This window comes from Siphateles boraxobius, unplaced genomic scaffold (genome assembly GCF_051911475.1).
Source record: "Siphateles boraxobius isolate OS27281-9 unplaced genomic scaffold, OSU_SipBor_1 29, whole genome shotgun sequence".
Taxonomy (NCBI): Eukaryota; Metazoa; Chordata; class Actinopteri; order Cypriniformes; family Leuciscidae; genus Siphateles; species Siphateles boraxobius.
The window spans coordinates 3792623-3813176 of record NW_027508908.1 but is presented as its reverse complement, the minus strand read 5'-3'; the positions used below and the strand labels follow the sequence as shown (position 1 = coordinate 3813176).

The following is a 20554-nucleotide window of genomic DNA, read 5'->3' as shown; positions in this document are numbered from 1 at the left end:
TGTGTTAGGCTGGGTCCATATGTTGCGGTCCCTTCGGTGACCCCATATGTGTATTCTTCCACGATACGGCTCCCTGCGGTGAGCCCGTGTCTCCCCTCGGCAGAGTCTCTCTGCCGTCACTGTCCGGTGTGTCTCCCCCCGTCTTAGGCTGGAGCCACCCCAGTGACATTCCATATGTTAGACTGCCCGGTTTCCGCCCAGTTCATATGTGTATTCTCCACATTACCTCCCTCTGGGTTGGATGTGGCTTCCGCAGCGTCCCTTCCTTCCAACGTACGGGGAACGCTTTCCCAGTGGTCCTGTAGGAACAGCAGTGACTTCCCTGGCCTAAGCCCTGTCCTTCCCCGCCTTAAGTTTGCGGGGGCATCAGGAGGCTTTGGTTTAGGCACTGGAAGGTGGCAGCGTTAGTGGCGTGTTCAATGGTTGATCCCATTTCAGTCGCGTCGACTACGTCCGACGTTATCGACTGAAAGGGAACGTCCTGGTTGCGTATGCAACCCACCGTTCCCTGAAGGAGGGAACGGAGGACGTAGTCCCCTTGCCACTACCGCTGGACCACCGCTGAACCCGGGTTACTCTCGGCTCCTCAGCGAAAAGCAACTAGTGCGTGCATCCACTTCCGTATTTATACCCGCGCCGCGGGGGCGGAGTGTGTGATGCAAATCACGCACGCCAAATTCCATTGGCTCGTTCAATAGTAATCGAAGATGATAGGCTCCCTAGCGTGATCCCATTTCAGTCGCGTCGACTACGTCCTCCGTTCCCTCCTTCAGGGAACGGTGGGTTGCATACGCAACCAGGACGTTCTGTCAATAGAAGCCGTGAAGCTCCGGCTGGAGTTTAGTGGAAGTGCCTGACAGATATACATTTTGAAAGGGTCGTACTGAGATTGATGCTAATTAAGGAGGGTGGTACTGTTGATGATATGATATTGATGCGATACTATTTAATGATAGCAAATGAGACATTGCTGAAATTACTACATTTATTTCATAATATTTAATATTACATAATATCATCAAAATCTAATTAGTGTATCTCGGAACAAACATTTTATATCTTTTTTTCACTAGCTTTCAAAAGTTTTGGGTCAGTAAGATGTATATTTTTAAAGAAATTAATACTGTGATGCATTAAATTGTGCATATAGTTGACAGTAAAGACATTTTATAATTTTACAAAAGATTTTTATTTAAAATAAATTCTGTTCTTTTAAACATTCAGGTCATCAAAGAGTCTTGAAAAAAATATGCCATATCATCATATTAGAATGATTTCTGATTGATCATGTGACACTGAAGAATAAATTGCATTTTAAAAGATATTAAAATCGAAAACTGGATAATGGATGTTTTTATTGTATTTTTATAAAATAATTGCAGCCTTGGTGAGCATAGGAGACTTCATTTAAACACTGTAAAAAAAAAAGCGATGCACGATATATCGGACACCATATCGGTATCGGGCGATATACAGTTGTGGTCAGAATTAATGGCACCCCTGCTAAATATGATCAAAAATGGCTGTAAAAAATAAATCTGCATTGTTTATCCTTTTGATCTTTCATATTATGAAATAAATGTTTTTCTCCAAAACACATTGGCCACAAATATTGGCACCCTTTTATTAAATAGTATTTTGCAATCTCCTTTTTCCAAGATAACAGGTCTGAGTTTTCTCATATAATGCCTGATGAGTTTGGAGAACAGGAGATCAGAGACCATTCCTCCATACAGAATCTCTCCAGATCCTGCAGATTCCCAGATCCATGTTGGCGCTTCTCTTCAGTTCAGCCCACTCGTTCTCTATAGGGTTCAGGTCAGGGACTGGAATGGCCATGGCAGAAGTTTCATTTTGTGCTCATTGACACATTTTTGTGTGGATTTTGAGTTCGTTTTGGACCACTGTCCTGATGGAAGATCCAACCATGGCCCATTATAAGATTTCTAGCAGAAGCCATCAGGTTTTAATTTTTATCTTTTGATATTTGATCGAATCCATGATGCCATGTATCTGAACAAGATGTCCAGGACCTCTGGCAGAAAAATATGCCCACAACATTAAAGATCCAACGGTACATTAAATTGTACACATGGGGTACTTTTTATCCTTGAGCGCACCAAACCCATCTAGCGTGTTTGCTGCCGAAAAGCTCTTTTTTAGTCTCATCTGACCACAGAACCCTGTGCCGTTTGAAGTTCCAGTCGTGTCTGACAACTGAATTGGCTGGAGTTTGTTTTTGGACGAGCTAGGAGGAATTTCTTGAAACCCTCCCAAACAACATGTGGGGATCTAGGGGTTGTTTGAATTTTATTTTATTTTTTTACATTTCTCCATCTGTGATCCTTGGAGAGTCTTTGGCCACTCAATCTCTCCTCCTCAGCGTGCATTAAGGCAATATAGATACACTTCCTCTTCCTGGCGGATTCGTAACATCTTTAGTTGATTGGAACTTCTTAATTATTGACCTGATGGTCAAAATGGGAATTTTCAATTCTTTAGCTATTTTCTTACAGCCACTTTCTATTTTGTAATACTCAACAATCTTTTGATGCGCATCAGAACTATATTCTTTGGTTTTACTCATTGTGATGATTAAGGGAATTTGGTCTTTAGTGTTTCCTCATATTTAAACTCCTGTGAAATAAGAAGTCATAGCTGGACAGTTTCATGTTCCTAGTCACTCTGGTGTGCTATTTCACTTGTAAAAAATTCTAGGGGTGCCAATAATTGTGGCCAACATGTTTTGAAGAAAAACATTTATTTCATAATGTGATTTACCCCTCACTTTCAATTTTTTTACTTCAATGAAAGGTTAGATTTTTGAATGAATTTTTTTGAATGAAAGATCAAAAGGATAAACAATGCAGATTTATTTTTTACAGCTATTTTTGATCATATTTACCAGGGGTGCCATTAATTCTGAGCACCACTGTATGTTCATTTTTCATGTTATCGTTATCGGCCTGATAAGAAAATTGGGACGATGTATTGAAGTCGAATAATAATGAATTATTTCCTTCAGCTGAGACACTTCAGATGCGCACTGTTCGCCATGATGCTTTTGAATTGCTTGAAATATGATTGGAATCACTCAAAAAGGAAAATACCGTTCAGTGCAACATGTGCAGTGCAAGTCGGTCATATAGGCTACAGAAAATTATAATGAGAACATTATAATTGTGTGCTTGATCGATTTAATGGTGAGACTTTTGTTTTTGTAATCAGGTTCTCAAAAATTATATAAAAATTTGGATTTAGATTTATCAGCCAATATATCAGCTATCTGCTTTCAAATATAAAGAATTATCGGTTATCAGTATCGGCCAAATTTTTCATATCGTTGCATCTCTATCAAAAATCTTATTTTACCCCAAACTTTTGAACAGTAGTTTAATTTATATTTTTATTTTGTCATTTTTAAGTGTAAATTTCTTGTTAATTGAACCAAGCAGACTTACTCATGGCTCAGTGCTGATATAATTCATATTACAAACTCTAGTTTAAAGCCACTAGTTTAAAGTGAAAAGGATTCACTTCAGTTATTCACCAGGTGCCCAAAAAATTACGACGATAACCATTTGTTTACATCAAAATATTGTAGTTACTACCGTTATTGTCATTACAAGCATAATAATAATAATGTCTGTTCCACATCCTGTAGAGGCTGATTTCACTCCTTCAGTCATAGTGGATGAAGTCAGGAGAATTTAGTTCTTATCCCCCTTTACTACTGAATCCAGATGATTCCTTCAGGCATGTTTATTTCATGCCATGTGAAAGTCAATATCAGTGTCTGAATAATGTCTGCAACTAATACTGTGACGAAATCTGTGTTTAGAAAGATGAAATGTGGAATGCATAGCCAGACCTGTCTTTCAAATGCATGGTATTTGTCTTGACTACAGTGGGAATTCAGTGCTGGAAGGCGGTGGTGTTTCATGCAACATTCATGCATTGTGACTGAATGTCTTTACTCATTCCTTTTGTGCCACTGTGTTGGATTGGGATTCGAGAACCAGTTCTTATGGAGTCTGGATTGTACAGTATGTGGGGCACACATGTGGGATGTCAAGGACCCCTAGTGCATGCATTGTTCTCAGCGATTGGGAGGATTGTATGTAAGAGTTACGGCAGAGGTGACAAGGCACCATATTTCTGATGTGTGCATGTCTCGAACCTCCAGATCCATATGTCATTCCTCATCTCTGCGTCTAGATGTGGGTCAGTGGAAGGAGGCACGGGGAGGTGATGGTTGGAGGAAAGGCGGTTCATCTGTCAAGTCTCTAATGCACTGACTGATTGGTGCCTCATCTCTCATGCTGTTTGCATTCTTCCTCCTCTCTCTGTTCCAAAGCCTCGCTTGCCATCTTAACTGGAATGAGCCTTATCATAGGTGACTGATTTGAAACACATCACATAGCCAGAAACTCATACAAATAGCAATTCTCACACAAAGCATGCAAGACACTCGACTTCATGCTACTGCATGCTACTCGAATTCAGTAGCATGCAGTAGTCAAGTTCCAGACTTGAAAATCCATCTAAAAATTATTATTATTTTTTTGCATTGTAATTTTGGTATCATTTTGGTATCGAAAATCTTGGTATCATGGTCTTTTCTTGCTTTAAAATGAAGTTTGTAATGTTGTGACTCATCCCAGAGCTTGTTAGTTTGATTCATGGCTTTTCAGGATTTTCAGAAATACATTTTGTAATTAAAAATACGTATGAAGAAAATGATTGGGAAAAATACCTTTTTTTAAATCTCCTATTTCTGGATTTTTTTCACTACGTTTGTCACAGCGTATTGCATTATGAGATTTTCTGTCTTCTCTGCAACTGATATATGCGATGCTCCCTACCTTTTAGAGCTTTCACGTCTGTTGCATTACAATGATTCCTTAAAATGCTAGCAGCACACTTCTAGCACAGCTCCTCTTTCTCTCTCGCTCAGTCTGTCTTGCTTATACTACTGTAGAGAACAGTAATCTTAGCCCCTCAGAGTAAGTCCAGTATTCAGATCATATCCTCTTAAATAAAATGAAGCTGTCACACTCGGCTTGATTTGAATAGTAGACCAAGCATGCTAAACCATTTCTTTAGGGATACTTCTTTCGCTAAAAGGATAGAAAGTGAGTGAGATAGCGAGAAAAGGATTCCTGATTTGTTTATATCCATGTGAATCCCTTTAACTCTAATCTCCGGTTTACGGCTCATGGCTCAAGAGAGTTCGCTTTGCATTTGAAGGAAGCAGTTGAATCTCCCCTTCATCTGGTACTGTGAGAGTGTGAATGAAGTGTTGATGTCCTCACTAAATTTGTTTGTGACTGAATGAAGCATTGGCAAGAAGTCAAAGTCTCTGGATCAGTTGGAGGGAAACTCCAAGGTCATCCAAGTTAATTAGGCGGAAGTTAGACGGTCTGTGATTCTCCTGTGGCTTTGCCAAATGAGCATAATGTTGCTGTTCTTCTTAACGCTCTTATGGTTTAAATAAGAATCGCCTGGATTTAAATCGCCCAGAACTGCAAGTATTCATCAACTTCTCTCTTTCCCGTCTTGCATTCAGAGATCGACATTGAACGCTGTGTCCGGGAATCCATCAACCTTTTCTGCTGGTCTCCTAAAAGTGCCACTTACCGTCAGCATGCCCAGCCAAACAAAACTGCCAGTGACAACAACAGCTTCGGGAAAACACCTTCCTTTTACTCTTCGGAATATCAGGACCTGACCAAAACAGACCTGGTAAGTGTCCTGAATTGACCTTTGACCTCTAAGTGCCTCAGCTCCATACTCAGTCTTCTCAGAAAGAAGGTTTGATAAATGTAACAGTCAGATGTTGAATTCATTTTAGAAGATTATTTACTGTAAGCTAGAGCTGCACGATTAATCATTAAAGATCACTTTCTCGATTCAAACACCCATGCAATCTCTTTCCTAATGACAACGATTCGTCTGTCTATTATAACTTTGACAAAATCACACCGGAACATTAAAATCTGTGACAGCTCTGCCTCTGAGCCACAGGGAGTAGTTGTCATGTATAGGTATGAAACGGCTTCAAAAACAGAAATAATGATACTGTGATGATACAAATATTCATATTAGCATAGAAGAACTGGGATAAGTGTATATTTCGGATATAAACACTGATGTTTACGGAAGCGCTAAAAATAGAGTGAATCAACTTTTGAAAGTAACATGGCGCTTCAAATAATGATTATATCAATTACATCGTTACGCCACCTGGTACTGTTAAACATTTTTTATTTGCCATTGAACTATTAGTTCAAAAAATGCTGATTCATCCAGTAATGAAACCATGAAGTACTTATACTTTTACTTATTTGTTGTTTATTTTTTTACTTATTTACTTATGCGAGTCGTTGAATCATTCATTCAAATCATTTTTTTAAAATAATTAATTTAGATCCATTAAACATTTTAAATAGACTGCACCAATTAACATTCGTCAGAACCTCTTATAATGTTATTATTACATGTTATTTTGTTTAGCTGTCTGTTCAGAATCAAGGGCGAATCGTGATCTCGGTTTGAATTAAAAAAAATGAATTCACCCATAATCACGCAGCTCTACTGTAACCATACTGTTTTTCCTTCATTTTGGTGAATAAAGGTGGTTTATAGTGGCAAAGGTCAACAACTAACTTAAAAAACTCTCTTACTCTGTTGTATTACTGTCACAAGAGTAGTTGCTATTGAAGATACGAAGGTAAAACTCAACAACAGAGTGACCTTTATTACAGTAATCATCTTCGACATCTTGCCGAGTTCCTTTTGCCCTTTTGGACTTTTAAAAGATTGCTTTGTGCCGAAAGGTAAAGTCAGAGGGTATGAAGGATGGAGCCAATTACTCACTGCTAATCAAATGATCCATGAAGGTTTGAAGTCAGAAGAGTGGTGAGTTTAGCCACTGATGATTTCAGCCGCCCACTATCTATTTCCTAATGAGATGCTTTAGCTCGCTAATAAACACTCAAGTGCCTGCCTAAAGCTGAGGTAAACTGGAAGATCTCTATGTATCTTTTTTTTTTTCTAAATTAACTGAATGTTAAGTAATAAGTCAGTACATCATCAGTCCTTCTTCCAAAATTAGTTTTTGTCTTACCCTGATTCACTATGGAAAGCCTATTATAAGTGTTTATATTTTTGACCCGACGGGATGGTTTTCGGAGGGAAATTGCGAACATGCGTCACTCGCTCGTGCGTGTCTCATCATATCCTTAAATAAAGAAAGGTTGCTCCGGTTACTTTGATGTGTGTTTGGTGTGTGAGTGGCAGAGGTTAGTTCTCACAATGAGTTTGAAATGTTGAGATGGAGCAGCTAAATCTCGAACCTCCAGGGAATCACCCGTTTAAAAAAAACGCAGAACAGAGGAGAGTCTGCTGGCAAAAAGAGAACACTGCCGAGCAAGTAATAAAACAAGAATCAAAATTTGCCTTGGCTTTTCAGAGATGGCGAGAACTGAGGGATTTGAAATGTTGTAAAAGCAGATAATGGTGTTTTTATTACTCAACAGGTGAGTAATAGGTAAGGTTTTTTGTTTAACAGATAAATTGCAATAATTAACTCTGACAGAGTTCATTGAGCATGTGAAGAGTCATGTGTTTTTGGTTGTTGTAGCGCTGTGCTGGAATTTATTTTCAAGGAAGTACCATGTCTATTAATGGGTATAGAAACAGTAACATCGTCAGCTTTTGATCCTTTCCATCTAAACTGGTTATATCTCTTAAGCCTAGTGGTGAATGTTTTATGAGTAGTAGGATAATCTCTTTGTTCGTTATGAGTTATGAGAAAGGATCATATTCATCTGACAGTCACAAAGAGCCGAAACACAACCCAAACAATGTTCCTCTGCAAAATGTATGAAGAAAGTTTTGTTTGCCTTTAAAAAATATATTTTTTTCGAGGTTTTATTTCAGATGTGTATGCCTGTTCAGTAATCTGGAAAACAAAAGTATAGAATATTTGCAAACTAATTACATAAAATATTCTGATGGCAATTTTCATTATTGTCTGAGAAAGTTTGGAAACTTACATTTTGTTTCACCAAAAAAATCAACCTATACTCTGAATTTCACCCAAAAATTAAAATTCAGGTCATTCAAGTTTAGAAAGATATAAGTGTGAGTAAATGATGACAGTATTTTAAGTTTCGTGTGAACTATATTTTGGACTTTGTTGTAATAGTTCATAGAAATGCATAATTCACCAATAAATCAAATGTATTGCATATTAAGGTTAATTATGAATGTTATTAATACTGCTATTGTAGACTATACATATTGATTCTCAACAACAAACTGTAGCTGAATTGGTTTAAACTAGCTTATGATAGGAATATGAAAAGTCTTCGTGGTACCCTTGTTCTTTGGTATATGTCAACCAGGAGATTTTCATAATACGACAGGAAGAGTAACGAGCAAAATCAGAAGGTCAGGTCATCAGAAAGGTTGTATGAGAGCAGAGAATGAGATATTTATAGGTAAGGGTTGAAGTCTCGCATGCATTGTGTAAGTGAAAGATTTACTTTCACAAATTAATGGTGGCATGAGAGGAAACTGAGGTCAACTGATGCCTGTTACCTACATGCGAGAGTTTCCAGCAGAACAGAAATCCAGAACAAATGTAACTGAAATTTCTGCATTAACATGAAGGAAATTAAAAAATGTACTGAAATCGTAATTCTGAACTCCAACTTTGCTACTTGTTCAACAAATGGTCAGATGAAACAAAACAAAAAAAGAGCTTTTTGGCAGCAAACACTTAGGATGGATTTGGTGCACACAGGGATAAAATGGGACATGTTGGGATCTTCCAACAGGACAGTGATCCAAAAACAAACATCGAAATCGAAACAAAATTGGGTCACTGAATACAAAACCAAGCATCTGCAATGGCCAACTCAGTCCCTAACCTGAACCCTATAGAGAATGAGTGGGCTGAACTGAAGAGAAGAAGCGCCAACATGGATCTGGGAATCTGCAGGGAGAGATTCTGTATGGAGGAATGATCTCCAAACTCATGACTCAAACTATGAGAAAACTCAGAGCTGTTATCTTGGAAAAAGGTGGTTGCAAAAAGTATTTAATAAAAGGGGGCAAATAACTGTTCCCAATGTTTTTTGGAGAAAAACATTTATTTCATAATGTGATTTCCCCCCCACTTTCAATTATTTTACATCAATGAAAGGTTTGATTTTTGCACTTTTTTTTGGATAAATATCAAAAGGATTAACAATGCAGATTTATTTTTTACAGCCATTTTTTTTATCATATTTACCATTTCACGTTTTTCCTATGTTCTTATAATGAAAATAGTTCATCATTAAGATAGATATACATATTAAACATTGGGGATTCACATACTTTATTTAATACTTAATTGGTGTTTCTGCAAAACCAGGATAAAAATGATCCGTTTCGGCCAGAGCAAGTTACTTAAACAATATAATAATCCGGCCACTTCATTAGGATGTGCTTGCTTGCACTAGAAGCATTGTCTTTTACAGGATGTCGTGAAATCATTAAATTGCATTTCTTCGCACCGATGTGACTGGTGGTGTGTCATGAGGATGTGAGATGTATTTCGAGTCACACTGAGAGCGCCTATCTAACCTCTTACCTCTTTGCGTCTGACTCTCTGTTTGCGATTCATCAGCGGTTGGCCCAAGGCAGTGCTGAGCTTCACAAACCCTCATCTGTTGACCTAATCTCTCTATTCTCTGACTGAATACAGCCTGATGTCTGGAAATGCACTGCTTCAGTGATATCTAGCTATATCTGTATCTGTGAAAGGCTGATAAAAGCTCATGGTCTCACATGCCTACGCACTCACACATACATTTACATTTAACCGTCTTAGCAAATGCATTCTTACATAAGCAATTAACAACAAGTGGCAATAACCAGCTAGAAAGCATCTCAAGTGTAATTTGGACTGGTAAACAAAAGGTTGTAGCTTTGAACCAAAAAGGTTTGAATAGAATCTGTTCTCAGTTGAAGTTATGAAATTAAACCAAGCTGACTACAGCTACTTTTATTATCAGATGCTTTCTCCTGGGTCATCTAAGGCCATTTGAGTTCCCAATCTTTATTTCATTTCTATTTGGGCTGGTATTAATGCATCCTTTGCCATGCGTTTTCTCTGTCCAGTATGACTGGTTTTCTGTCGGGTGGTAAATGGTGCGGTTAGATTGTCTGCTGTTGATTGTCATCTCCTGGTCATTAGAGCATGGTGTGTTTGCTGAACAAGCTCTCTCTCTCTCTCTCTCTCTCTCTCGCTCTCTCTCTCTCTCGCTCTCTCTCTCTCTCGCTCTCTCTTTTTTGTCGGCCATCTGACAGGCGCCGTCACTAAAGCCTGACTCCAACAAGTCGGAACTTGCAGCCAAACCTTCTGTCAGTGCGTGTGCGTGTGCGTGTGCGTGTGCGTGTGTGTGTGTGTGTGTGTGTGTGTGTGTGCAATAGAGATGATGATACCAGTGCCTTCAGCTGATTATGAGAAACATCATCTGTGCATGGCTGAATGCGTTTTTGAGCAACACTAAGTAGTTGTAGATGGTGTCGCTCTGAAATTGCTGTCATGATGAACAGTAATAACCACAACATGCCTTTTATTGTGATTGTGACTGACTGCAATAATGTATAAACAAACGGTCACACCTGATATGGATGCATAACACTGCCTAGATTTGATTTGAAATGTGTTACGTAAAAAGGCAGTCCATTTCTGTGATTGAATTAGAATTTCCCAGATGATGTGCATCATTTGGTGCAAGATGAGAACTCTGCTCAAATTCAATCAAATATTTTTGCTCTTTTCTACAGTTAACATTTAATTTAAACGTAAACGTGTCATGATTTGTACAATTAGACTGTAATGTTGTCTGAACTGAAATGTTTATGTAAGGGTAGAGTAATTGTAATTATAATGCATTATAAGACCGGTCTAGATTTACAGGAGAATCCTGATGCAGTTTGAGGCTCATTTCTGAGATTTAGTCCTTAAACTTCTTCAAACGGTTCTAACAGTTGCTCATAAAAGTCTCAGCCATTAAACGCACAGTAATTTCACTCCATTTTGTCAAGAATACCCCTCATTTAGTCTGACTTTACTAGCTGCTTTTGAAGGCTGTTCATGGCTTGTTACATGAATAAGCTAGTTTACTCAATAACTCAATAACAAGGTTCTCAATCACATGCCACTCTAACACAAAGAGCCTAAGAACTGTGGGTAATCCTCTTAAAAACATTCCTTTTAAGCTGTTTACATGGCCTTTGTGTTCACCTGTTAATAATCGACTGTTGGAATGACAGTTCAAATGACTTCTCAGTAAACCGAGGTCATTGTTACGGCCAAATATCTTGAAGTCAGTGGACCTGTACTTTATTCTCAAATATCATAGTGTTCTCTATAGACTTTATGAGACCGTATTTAGCTTATGGTTCCCGGGATCCGCTTGGGTGCCAAATAAATAATGCAGATTGCATTATTGTTGGGCTTTTGAGTTAGTCATGTGATCTTAATGCTGACCTTTAGTATGTGGGTGTTTCACTATCATGGTGTTTCATGTGTTGGATATTTAAGGAACCTGATATCTGTAATGATGTATCTTCCAGCTCTGCAGAAGCAAATAAGTAACAAAAATAAACTGAATATATTAGCAAGGAGCAAACTACATTTCCACTGTGATTTTTATCCTACAAAAAAAAAAAAAAAAAATTTTGATAATAAGAAGTGAATATGCAAATAGTGTTGCGATGTACACTTGTTTAAGTGTTGTATTTTAGGCGCTGTTTACACCTGGTATTTAGATGCGTTTTGGTAGATCGAATCACTAGACTAGGGAGACACATTTACACCTGGTGTTTTAATCCGTCTCTTTTGTCCTCTTTCAACCACTTCTGTCCTGATTTCTTCGGGGGGAGATTCTATGGGCGGGTAAATGTATGGGTTTTTTCAGATCTTTCATACTAATGGACAAAAAAAGCTCACACGATTTGTATATGAACGCAAGTAGCAGCTTTTGTTTCTGCTCTGACGGCCGCAAGACCAGCCGAACGCTGTGAGTGTGTGTTAGAAATCAGGACTGGTGAGAGAACATTGTGCTTGGTATTTTTTGGTTTTTCGTCTTCAAACAAACTTGGGTCGTTAAATGTTTGCGCATTCGTAATGTTTACGCATTAAGTCAGTATGCTGAGAGTAGGCGGTCGTTTGTGGCTTTTCGGACGCATTCGATCACATGAGTGTTTACACTACGAAAGCAATCTGGTTGAATGTGTTTTCGACTACCTCTGGAGGTGGTCAAAATGTTTTAGACCCCATTTACACCTGTATTAAGTGTCGTTCACTTGTGATCCAATCGTCCACAACACATCTTAATACAGGGCCTTAAAGACAGTTTTCCCTCGCCATTGCTGCCTTTAACTTTTTCACTAATTATACGGCACTATTTTTTTTGTAAAACTGATTTATTATGCAAACTACCTTGCAAATATATTTTAACTGAATTTAAAATGTAATTTTCTAATATTGGGTTGAAACAAATTAACTAGCTGTTAATTAACTACATACTAATATTTAAAATAATAAATATACATGCAATGACTATACAAAACTAACAATTCTGTTTTATAATATTATGCTTTCTATCACACACAAAATATGTAGCTTCCTTTATAATTTAGGAATGGGGTCCCTCACAAGACAATCGTATATCAACAGAAATGTAATGGCCGTGCATGTGAGCTGATTGTTTTGCGTGCAACAAAATACCGTTTTTTTTCTTTATTTTAGTAGTATATTCCAACAGCTTTGATGAGATGGACTGGTGCCACTTACTGTATGTGGCGTCGACGCTGCCATGCTGTGCTCTGATTGGGCAGGAGAGGAGAGCGGGCAGACCATGGTCTCATTTCTTAAGTCTTGGATCTGTCTTTTTATTTCAATTCCAGACTTTGCTTTGAGACTCAGCATATCACCTGCTCCAGTGCAGACAGATGCTGGATGGCTAAATGCCTCTCACGCACCACAGGGCATCATCACACCACTGAATTTATGCCAGATCTCCATACTTTATAATTTTTGATAAAAGATAGCATACATTTTTTGACAGTGCCTGTCATGTAGATGTTAAGCCTTTCAAACACACGCTTGTTTTCAGATTTGCGCTGATAATCCTTTTCAGACCGTAAATACCCAGAGGAATGTTTGCATGGATTTGATTATTTCTGCATTTTTAAAGCCAACTCCTTTCAGCTTTGAGACGAAACAAACATTTACTATTGGTGATCAGACTAGCTCTGTGGCTTCCGATTCCCTTGGCCGTCTGCGAACCCACAGAGCATCCAAACTGGCAAGTTTATGGCCTATTGAAATGTCACCAGTGATAATAAAAGGTCAAGACTCTTGCCTGCATTTAGAGTTTCTGAAGCCAGAGCACAAGGGCCTCCTTTAGGCAATGATGAGAATGCCACGAGCCCTGCGGATCTAATGCACTTTAATACCAGAACCCATTGGACATCAGCCGCCCTCCATTCCTCAAGCTTACCTCCATTGCTAAGGTGACCTCATAGGTAATTGGCTGCACTCTGTGGGAGGCTGGTTCTCCGTGACTGATTGGACTGATTTCATGGGCTACTGAACATTGACATTTACGAGATATCCCCCCACCTCGCTGCCCTTCCTGTGCTGTTGCCCTTTGTTTCAGAGTCCTGCACTTAGAAGTGTGGAATTCAGCGATAATGCGGATTGTTATTAGGGCTGCACGGTATGACCGTATATGCCGTGCACCTGCTGGTGCTTTTTACAAGTATAAGCTGTCGTCAGTCAGTTTCAAAATCAATTTCAAAATTTACTTTATACTTACACTACCGGCCAAATGTTTGGAATAATAAAATTTATTTAATCTTTTTCAAAGAAGTCTCTTGTGCTCACCAAGATCATAAATACAGTAAAATAGTAATATTGTGAAACGTACAATTAAAAATGAACTCTTTTCTAGTTTATTATATTTTGAAATATAATTTATTCCTGTGATGGAATCAGAATATTAGAGTCGTTTCTTGAGGGATCATAGATCATCATCAAGGTGACACTGAAGAAGAATAAGAATGGCTGCTTAAAATTAAGCTTTACCATCACAGGAATAAATTACATTTTAAAATATATTCAAATATTTGTTTCTCTGATCTAATACAGCTTTGATTCTCACATGCACTTTCGTGTACACTTTTGGGGAATTCATCTCAATGCATTTTTGGTTCCGCAAAAAAACTTTCAGTGAACAGTTCTTAAAAGAACCAATTTTATTAGTGTGAAGAACATTTTTTAAAATCTAAAGAACCTTTTTCCCACTAAAATGGAAAGGAAATGTTGTTGGATGTTGAAGGTTCATCATGGAACCATAGATGCCAATAAAGAACCTTTATTTTTGAGAGTGTTAATTTACCTCATTTTACCTTTTTTTTTTGCAATTGCCAGATGGTTTTCTCTTAAGAAAATTATATTTCATTCAATGTACACAATCAACACAGTTGAGCTACATGAATGCAGATGTTTGAATATATTTCCATCTTTCAAATGGAAAACAGAATAAAAATAATGCTTAGGAAAATGTCATCACAAAGAAAATTATCATTGTTATATTAGATTGGTCATACTGCCCACCCCCTTTTGTAATCCACCCACTCTCTGCCAGTACTGTAGATGATTTGCGCGATAATTTTGCCAAAGTGTTAAGGTGGAGGGAAGATATGCAGGAACAGTGAATGTTATCCACTTCTATTGTGCCTATTAAATTGTTCCTTCCTGATAAAGATCTAATGTGCCCGAACCTAAAGTGCCAATTAGAGCTATGATATTGCTGTATTGCTATCCTTTTTAGTCGAGTAGGAAAATTTATATTTATGTGAGAATGAATAGTCTTTAGTTGATGTCTCTAGAATGTCCTTTGAGTTCAACTGGTCAATTTGCTGCTCTGTTAATGATCGGGATGTGGCACAGATGGAGAAATTTCCAGACAGGTGGGCTCCTTACATGTGGAGACTGGATAGAGCTAATTGCCCCAAACAGGCTGGGAAAAACAGGGTTTGATAATGGATCGAAGGTAGCGGGGGACCAGGGCATTGGCTGCAATAGTAGGGAAGAAAAAGTGCGTCTTGATTTAGATTCAGGCAATTTTGGGAACCCTGTCTTTTTCTGACAACAGCTTGTGGCAGAATTTCTAACAGTTAACTGAATTTAGCAGCAGTATTTTGGATACCCTTGAAGGGTCATGCTGCACATACAGGTAGGCTGGTGAGCTGTCACTTGAATAAAAAATAGCTAGTCTTGCAGACTTTTAACTTCAAGGTAAAACTAACCTATTTGGGCAGGAAAACCGTCTGACTGACATCTGAACACAGTTTGCTTTGTTTTTTACTTGTGGTTTAGAGCCAAGTCCAATAATCTCAGCCTCTACAATCTAAAAAAAAAAAAAAGGTTGATTAGGAAGTTGAGACCAAGAAAAAAACCTTTTACTGGAGTTGTGTGCTGCAAAAGTGTGTGATTGTTTCGATGTGTTCACTGAATGTGAGCTGGTCATCTTGGGGTTTTTTTCACCTCAGGGTAACAACTGTGTTTTTTGAACCAAGATGGAGAGAAACTGAGGTAGAAGCCATCTTCAGCAGCTCAGTCTTGACAGGTTGAGCTTGAGGTGTTGATTATTCATTCAGGTTGAGATGTCCAAGGGATATGAGATCACATAGATGAAAACGGATAGAGGCATGAAAAGTAGACCTGACTTCTGTCGACATGGCAGGGAAAAAAAAAAGCCATGCTTTTTATAAAATGCAGAATGGTATCGGACTGAGTACAGATCCTTGAAGGGATACCAATATCATCAGGGTGCAGGATTCAGGATTTGAACATATGCATGTGTTTTCTTTGAATATACTCTATGATACTTCACTGTTTTTCCTGCTCAACACTTACACAGGCAAACATTTCAACCCACACATTATTTTCTCTCACACATTTTTTTTTTAATACCACTCACTGCTGCAAAAAATCTGTTGTTTTACCACTCATTTCTTTGCACCCTCAGAGCCGCGAGCCACTAAAGCTGAGCGAGCTGAAAGCAGAAGTGTCTCCGCGTATCTCTGTGGAAGACCTCATTGACCTGTGTGAGCTGAGTGGACCGGCTTGCTTTAAAACTCCTGCCAAGAGGGCCAAGACCGGGAAACCCAAGATCCTGGCAGTGGACATCCGAAGCCTTGAAGAGTATCCTTTTAGTCTTAATAATAAATGCAAAAGTCTGTTAAGAAAAAATAAAAATATATTTTTTTTACTATTTTTTAAGAAAATGATTAAAATTATTTTAAAAATAAAGTAAAAACAATAATATAATGAAATATTATTACAATTTAAATTAACAATTTTATATATTTTAATAGTTTTTAAAATGTAATTTATTCCTGTGATGGTTAAGCTGAATTTTCAGCATCATTACGACAGTCTTTAGTGTCACGTGACATTTATTTTTATTATCAATGTTTAAAACAGATGCTGCTTAATATTTTTGTGGAAATCATGTTACATTTTTTCAGGATTCTTTGAATAATAGAAAGTTCAATAGAACAGCCTTTATTTGAAATTAAAATCCTTCTTTCATAATTTCTTACCGAACAATTTATTGCATCCTTGCTAAATAAAAGTATTTCTTTCTTTCAATAAAATCTTACCCAAAGATTTTATCGGTAGTATAAGTATAAATGTCTCTTTATTTTTAAGATATTAATAGTATTTTAGATAGTATTTTTGTCTAGTTTTCCCCCTGAAAGCCCAAGCTAAACATCAGAACATCGATTAGAGACATTGAAGAATTGTCAGGCCAACTCCATGTACACTCCGATTTTCTTCCTGACGTGAAAAAATCTATTTGTAATGTACTTGCAGAATTTCCATATTGTGTTTCATTGTTTGAAAGGATTCATTTAAAAGTTGGCTAAACTCTTAAGTAGATCATGTAAAAATCAGATTAATTGAAACCAAAATTCAGAGCCTAAAGACAGATCGTTGTCTGTTGCTAGTAGTGAAGGCCCAGTGGACTGTGTGTGAGAGCATTACTGTGGTTAATTTGTTTTAAGAGGTTTGTCACCGTTTCCATTAGTGCAGCTGTAAGTAGATGCACGATAGCGTACACAAGCAGGATAAGAGCAATTATAATACATGTATACAAGGCTTTCAGGGGAAACTGAATGTAGAAGCTGCAGCGCAGGAATATTGATGTAGATATTCATTGTTCTCTCATTTTGTATTCTGTACCTTTTATGGCCATATCAATTTTTGATATGAATGTTAGACAAAGCCCTTTCTGTTTTAAGGCCCGTTTAAAATCTTCATGAACATTTTCTCATCCTCTTGAGAAATGGAGAAAGGTCTTGGTAAATGTTTCTGAGAAGTTCCACTCGTTTTTATTGAAAGATTCAGCACAAATATCACTGATTGTAACTTTATTTATGGAGGAAGGCTAAGAAGAGTTATTATTCAATTACACTCTGCCCTCTTTCTCTTTTCCCATCTCATCTTTCACTCCGCTCACCTGCTACGCTTCTCTTTGAGACACTGCTCTTGCGTGCACTTGTCTTGGTCATGTTTAATCAATGTCCCAAGGGACTTTATTCTGCTCATATTTCTTATCTTGTCCTGCACACTTTGTTCTCTGTCTCTTTTCTTTCGTAGAGCTGCATTGGGTTTTGGATGGAGTTGGACGGTTTCCACAGAGCCCATAGATCTGTGTAGGGTTTGTTCTGTAAATCCTGTGAACTTCACCTGACACAATTACAAACGACCAGCTCAAGAGCTTACAGGAGATTGTGTGCTGCTTAGATGTCTTACCACAACACATGTATACCAAAATACCTCTGGGTATTCACTGAATACAACGTAACGCTCACATTAGAGCTGAACTTTATAATGGTCTTCTCATGTTTAATCGGACACAGTTCAATCACTCTCAAAGCCACTGGGCTTGAATTAAGCTTATTTGTCTTACTTTTATCATTGGCAAATAGGTTTTCCTTGTTTTAAGATCAATCTAAGTTTGTTTGTGAGGTTTTGTACGTAAATTTGTTCTTTTTTTTTTTTTTTACAAAAAAACCCCCCAATTCTTATTATTCTTATTCTTATAAATTCTTATTATCTTTCACCATTTTGATTCTCAAGTATAGTTATCTTGGTTTAAGGATGCTTAAATATTTTTTTCTTAAAACAAGACAAAATGCTGATGAAGAAACTTATATTTTAAAGTCTGAAAACGGTTGCACTTTGTTTTAAGATGTCTTTGTTACTCTGCAACTATAGTTACTTAATATTACTCAATACTTAAATATTTATGTACTTACTACAGGGTTTGGGAGGGTTTGGTTTGGATTGGGGTTAGTTGCATGTAATTATGCATAATGTATAGTTATTGCTATAGTAACTACATGTAACATATGTAGCAATGACACTGTAAAAGAAAGTGTTACCATGAAAACTTGTATGATATTTACCTTTGGTAGGCATTCCCAGTTGCACCATTTTTATGGTTTCCACAAAAATATTAAGCAGCACAACTGTTTTCAACATTAGCTGCTTTTCCACCGTTCACGTTGCTTAACCTTTCTATTCCGTGCCGATCCGGCCTAGCTGGTACGGATATGGTTTCGTTTTCCACCGTGAGGCTGATAACGGCCGCTCTTTGGAATATAATACAAACGTGTCAGTCTTTTACTTGTTAACACAACAGTTTACAGACTGTATGAGATTTTTATTTTATTTACTTTTGTATTGACTTTTATGGACAGTTACAGAGAAACTGGTAGACGGGCAACAGACAAGTGACCAATCTTGAGAGGCGACGTCATTCAGGTCATCATATCAGAATGATTTCTGAAGGATCATGTGACACTGAAGGCTGTAGTAATGATGTTGAAAATTCAGCTTTGCATCACAGGAAAAAATTACATTTTAAATAAAAACAAAACAATAGAAAACAGTTATTTTATATTATATTAGTATTTCGCTAGCCTGGGAAAACCCTGACGAACTTTTGGCAAATTTGATATTTGCTCTGCAAGTCCATTTCCAATTTTTCCAAATCGAGGCACCAATCACAAGCGTTTAGTTGGGCTTTACACGATGACGATAGCGCAGCAACGTTGATGAACACCTTTCGTTGATCAACCTTCATCGCTCTGGTTTTAGGTCTATCCAATTGCGCCCAGAGGCATTTGAGCGACGTCCGTTGGTGACGCCCCTTTGGAAATGAGCTGTGAATGAACCTTCCCCAGACCCTAACTCAGTTACAACTGAGAAGGGTCTGGTATCAACCAGGCTAGTATTTCGCAATATTACAGTTTGTACTGTATTTATTTTTGATCAAATGAACACAGCCGTATGACCCTTGACCGCCCGTGTACAGCTTCAGTCGCGGTCACATCCCAGGCAGCATTAACATTCCCTACGCCTCCACGTTTGGGCCGGAGGGAGAACTGCTCCAGTGTCCCGCCACCAGCACCCTGGCCGGATACCGATTTCGTGTCATAGTGATCCTCAGCAACATCATGAAGAATGCTACCACGGTAAGGTTATTTCATCCTCCTGTTGACGTTTTTTAGGAAACACGTGCACTGATAAATGCATTCACTGCAAGTCACTTTATATTAGACTTCTGCGATTTGCATAAAAATGAATAATAATCGTATATAATCACGTTTACTTCCTTTTCTCCTGTAGTTTGCTGCTCACCTGGTGAAAGTAAATTTCCCTCGAGTTTGTGTCTTGGATGGTGGCATGAACAAGATGAAGTCCACTGGCCTGTTAACGGTCCCATCTCCACAGATATAACAGTGTGTGCTTTGATAAAGGGAAACTGTTTGAATGTCATTTACATAGTGCAAGACGTGAATACATTTTTCAGATAAAACATTTTTCTCCTATATTATGTCAAGAGTTCCTGAAAGGCATTATGCATGTCAGCACTGAAAAGTTTGAACTTGAAAATGCATACAGCTGTTTGAACTTCTGGGACCAAACCAATCAACAAAAATAAAGTTGTTGTTTTTACTACAGCTGTTGTCATAAAAGCCTTATTTGTAGTTTTCATTTCTCAAAAGTCACTAAATTGAAAATTCCTGTTTTTGTATTCATTAAACTGTTTACTTGATTCTTAAAAGGGTCATGAACTACAGTTTAAAAAATATTTTATAATGTTATAGACTCCCGATGCTAGACCTTTCAGTTTTCAATACAATATAGTGTTGTGAGGGTGAGATGGAAAAACGTGTTTGGTTCTAACAAATAAGAGAAGACCAGAAGTTCCTGGGCAAATGTTTCCATTATGCAAGAATTCAGGCTTTGCTGGAGGAAACATATGGAGTTATTAAAGACTACAGTAGGTTAGTGCACCAAATAAAGTTGCCACTGAAAGTACATTCTTCACTTCCACTGAATGCAAAGCCATGTCTCTAGAGGTGACTGCTGCCGTTTCAACAGTAAGGTCTGAGTCAA

The 20554-nt window shown here is 37.8% G+C and overlaps 1 protein-coding gene across 1 annotated transcript in view; it reads left to right on the top strand.

The window, feature by feature from the left end:
- tbck (TBC1 domain containing kinase) overlaps positions 1 to 20115 on the top strand; it is a 60112-nt gene extending 39997 nt beyond the window's left edge. The window contains exons 23-26 of the mRNA XM_077246165.1: positions 5570 to 5745; positions 16107 to 16282; positions 19467 to 19626; positions 19781 to 20115. Of these exons, the coding sequence (XP_077102280.1) occupies positions 5570 to 5745; positions 16107 to 16282; positions 19467 to 19626; positions 19781 to 19891 (623 nt within the window). The 3' untranslated portion in view covers positions 19892 to 20115. The remainder of the gene's footprint in view (positions 1 to 5569; positions 5746 to 16106; positions 16283 to 19466; positions 19627 to 19780) is intronic.
- Positions 20116 to 20554: the final 439 nt, after the last annotated feature.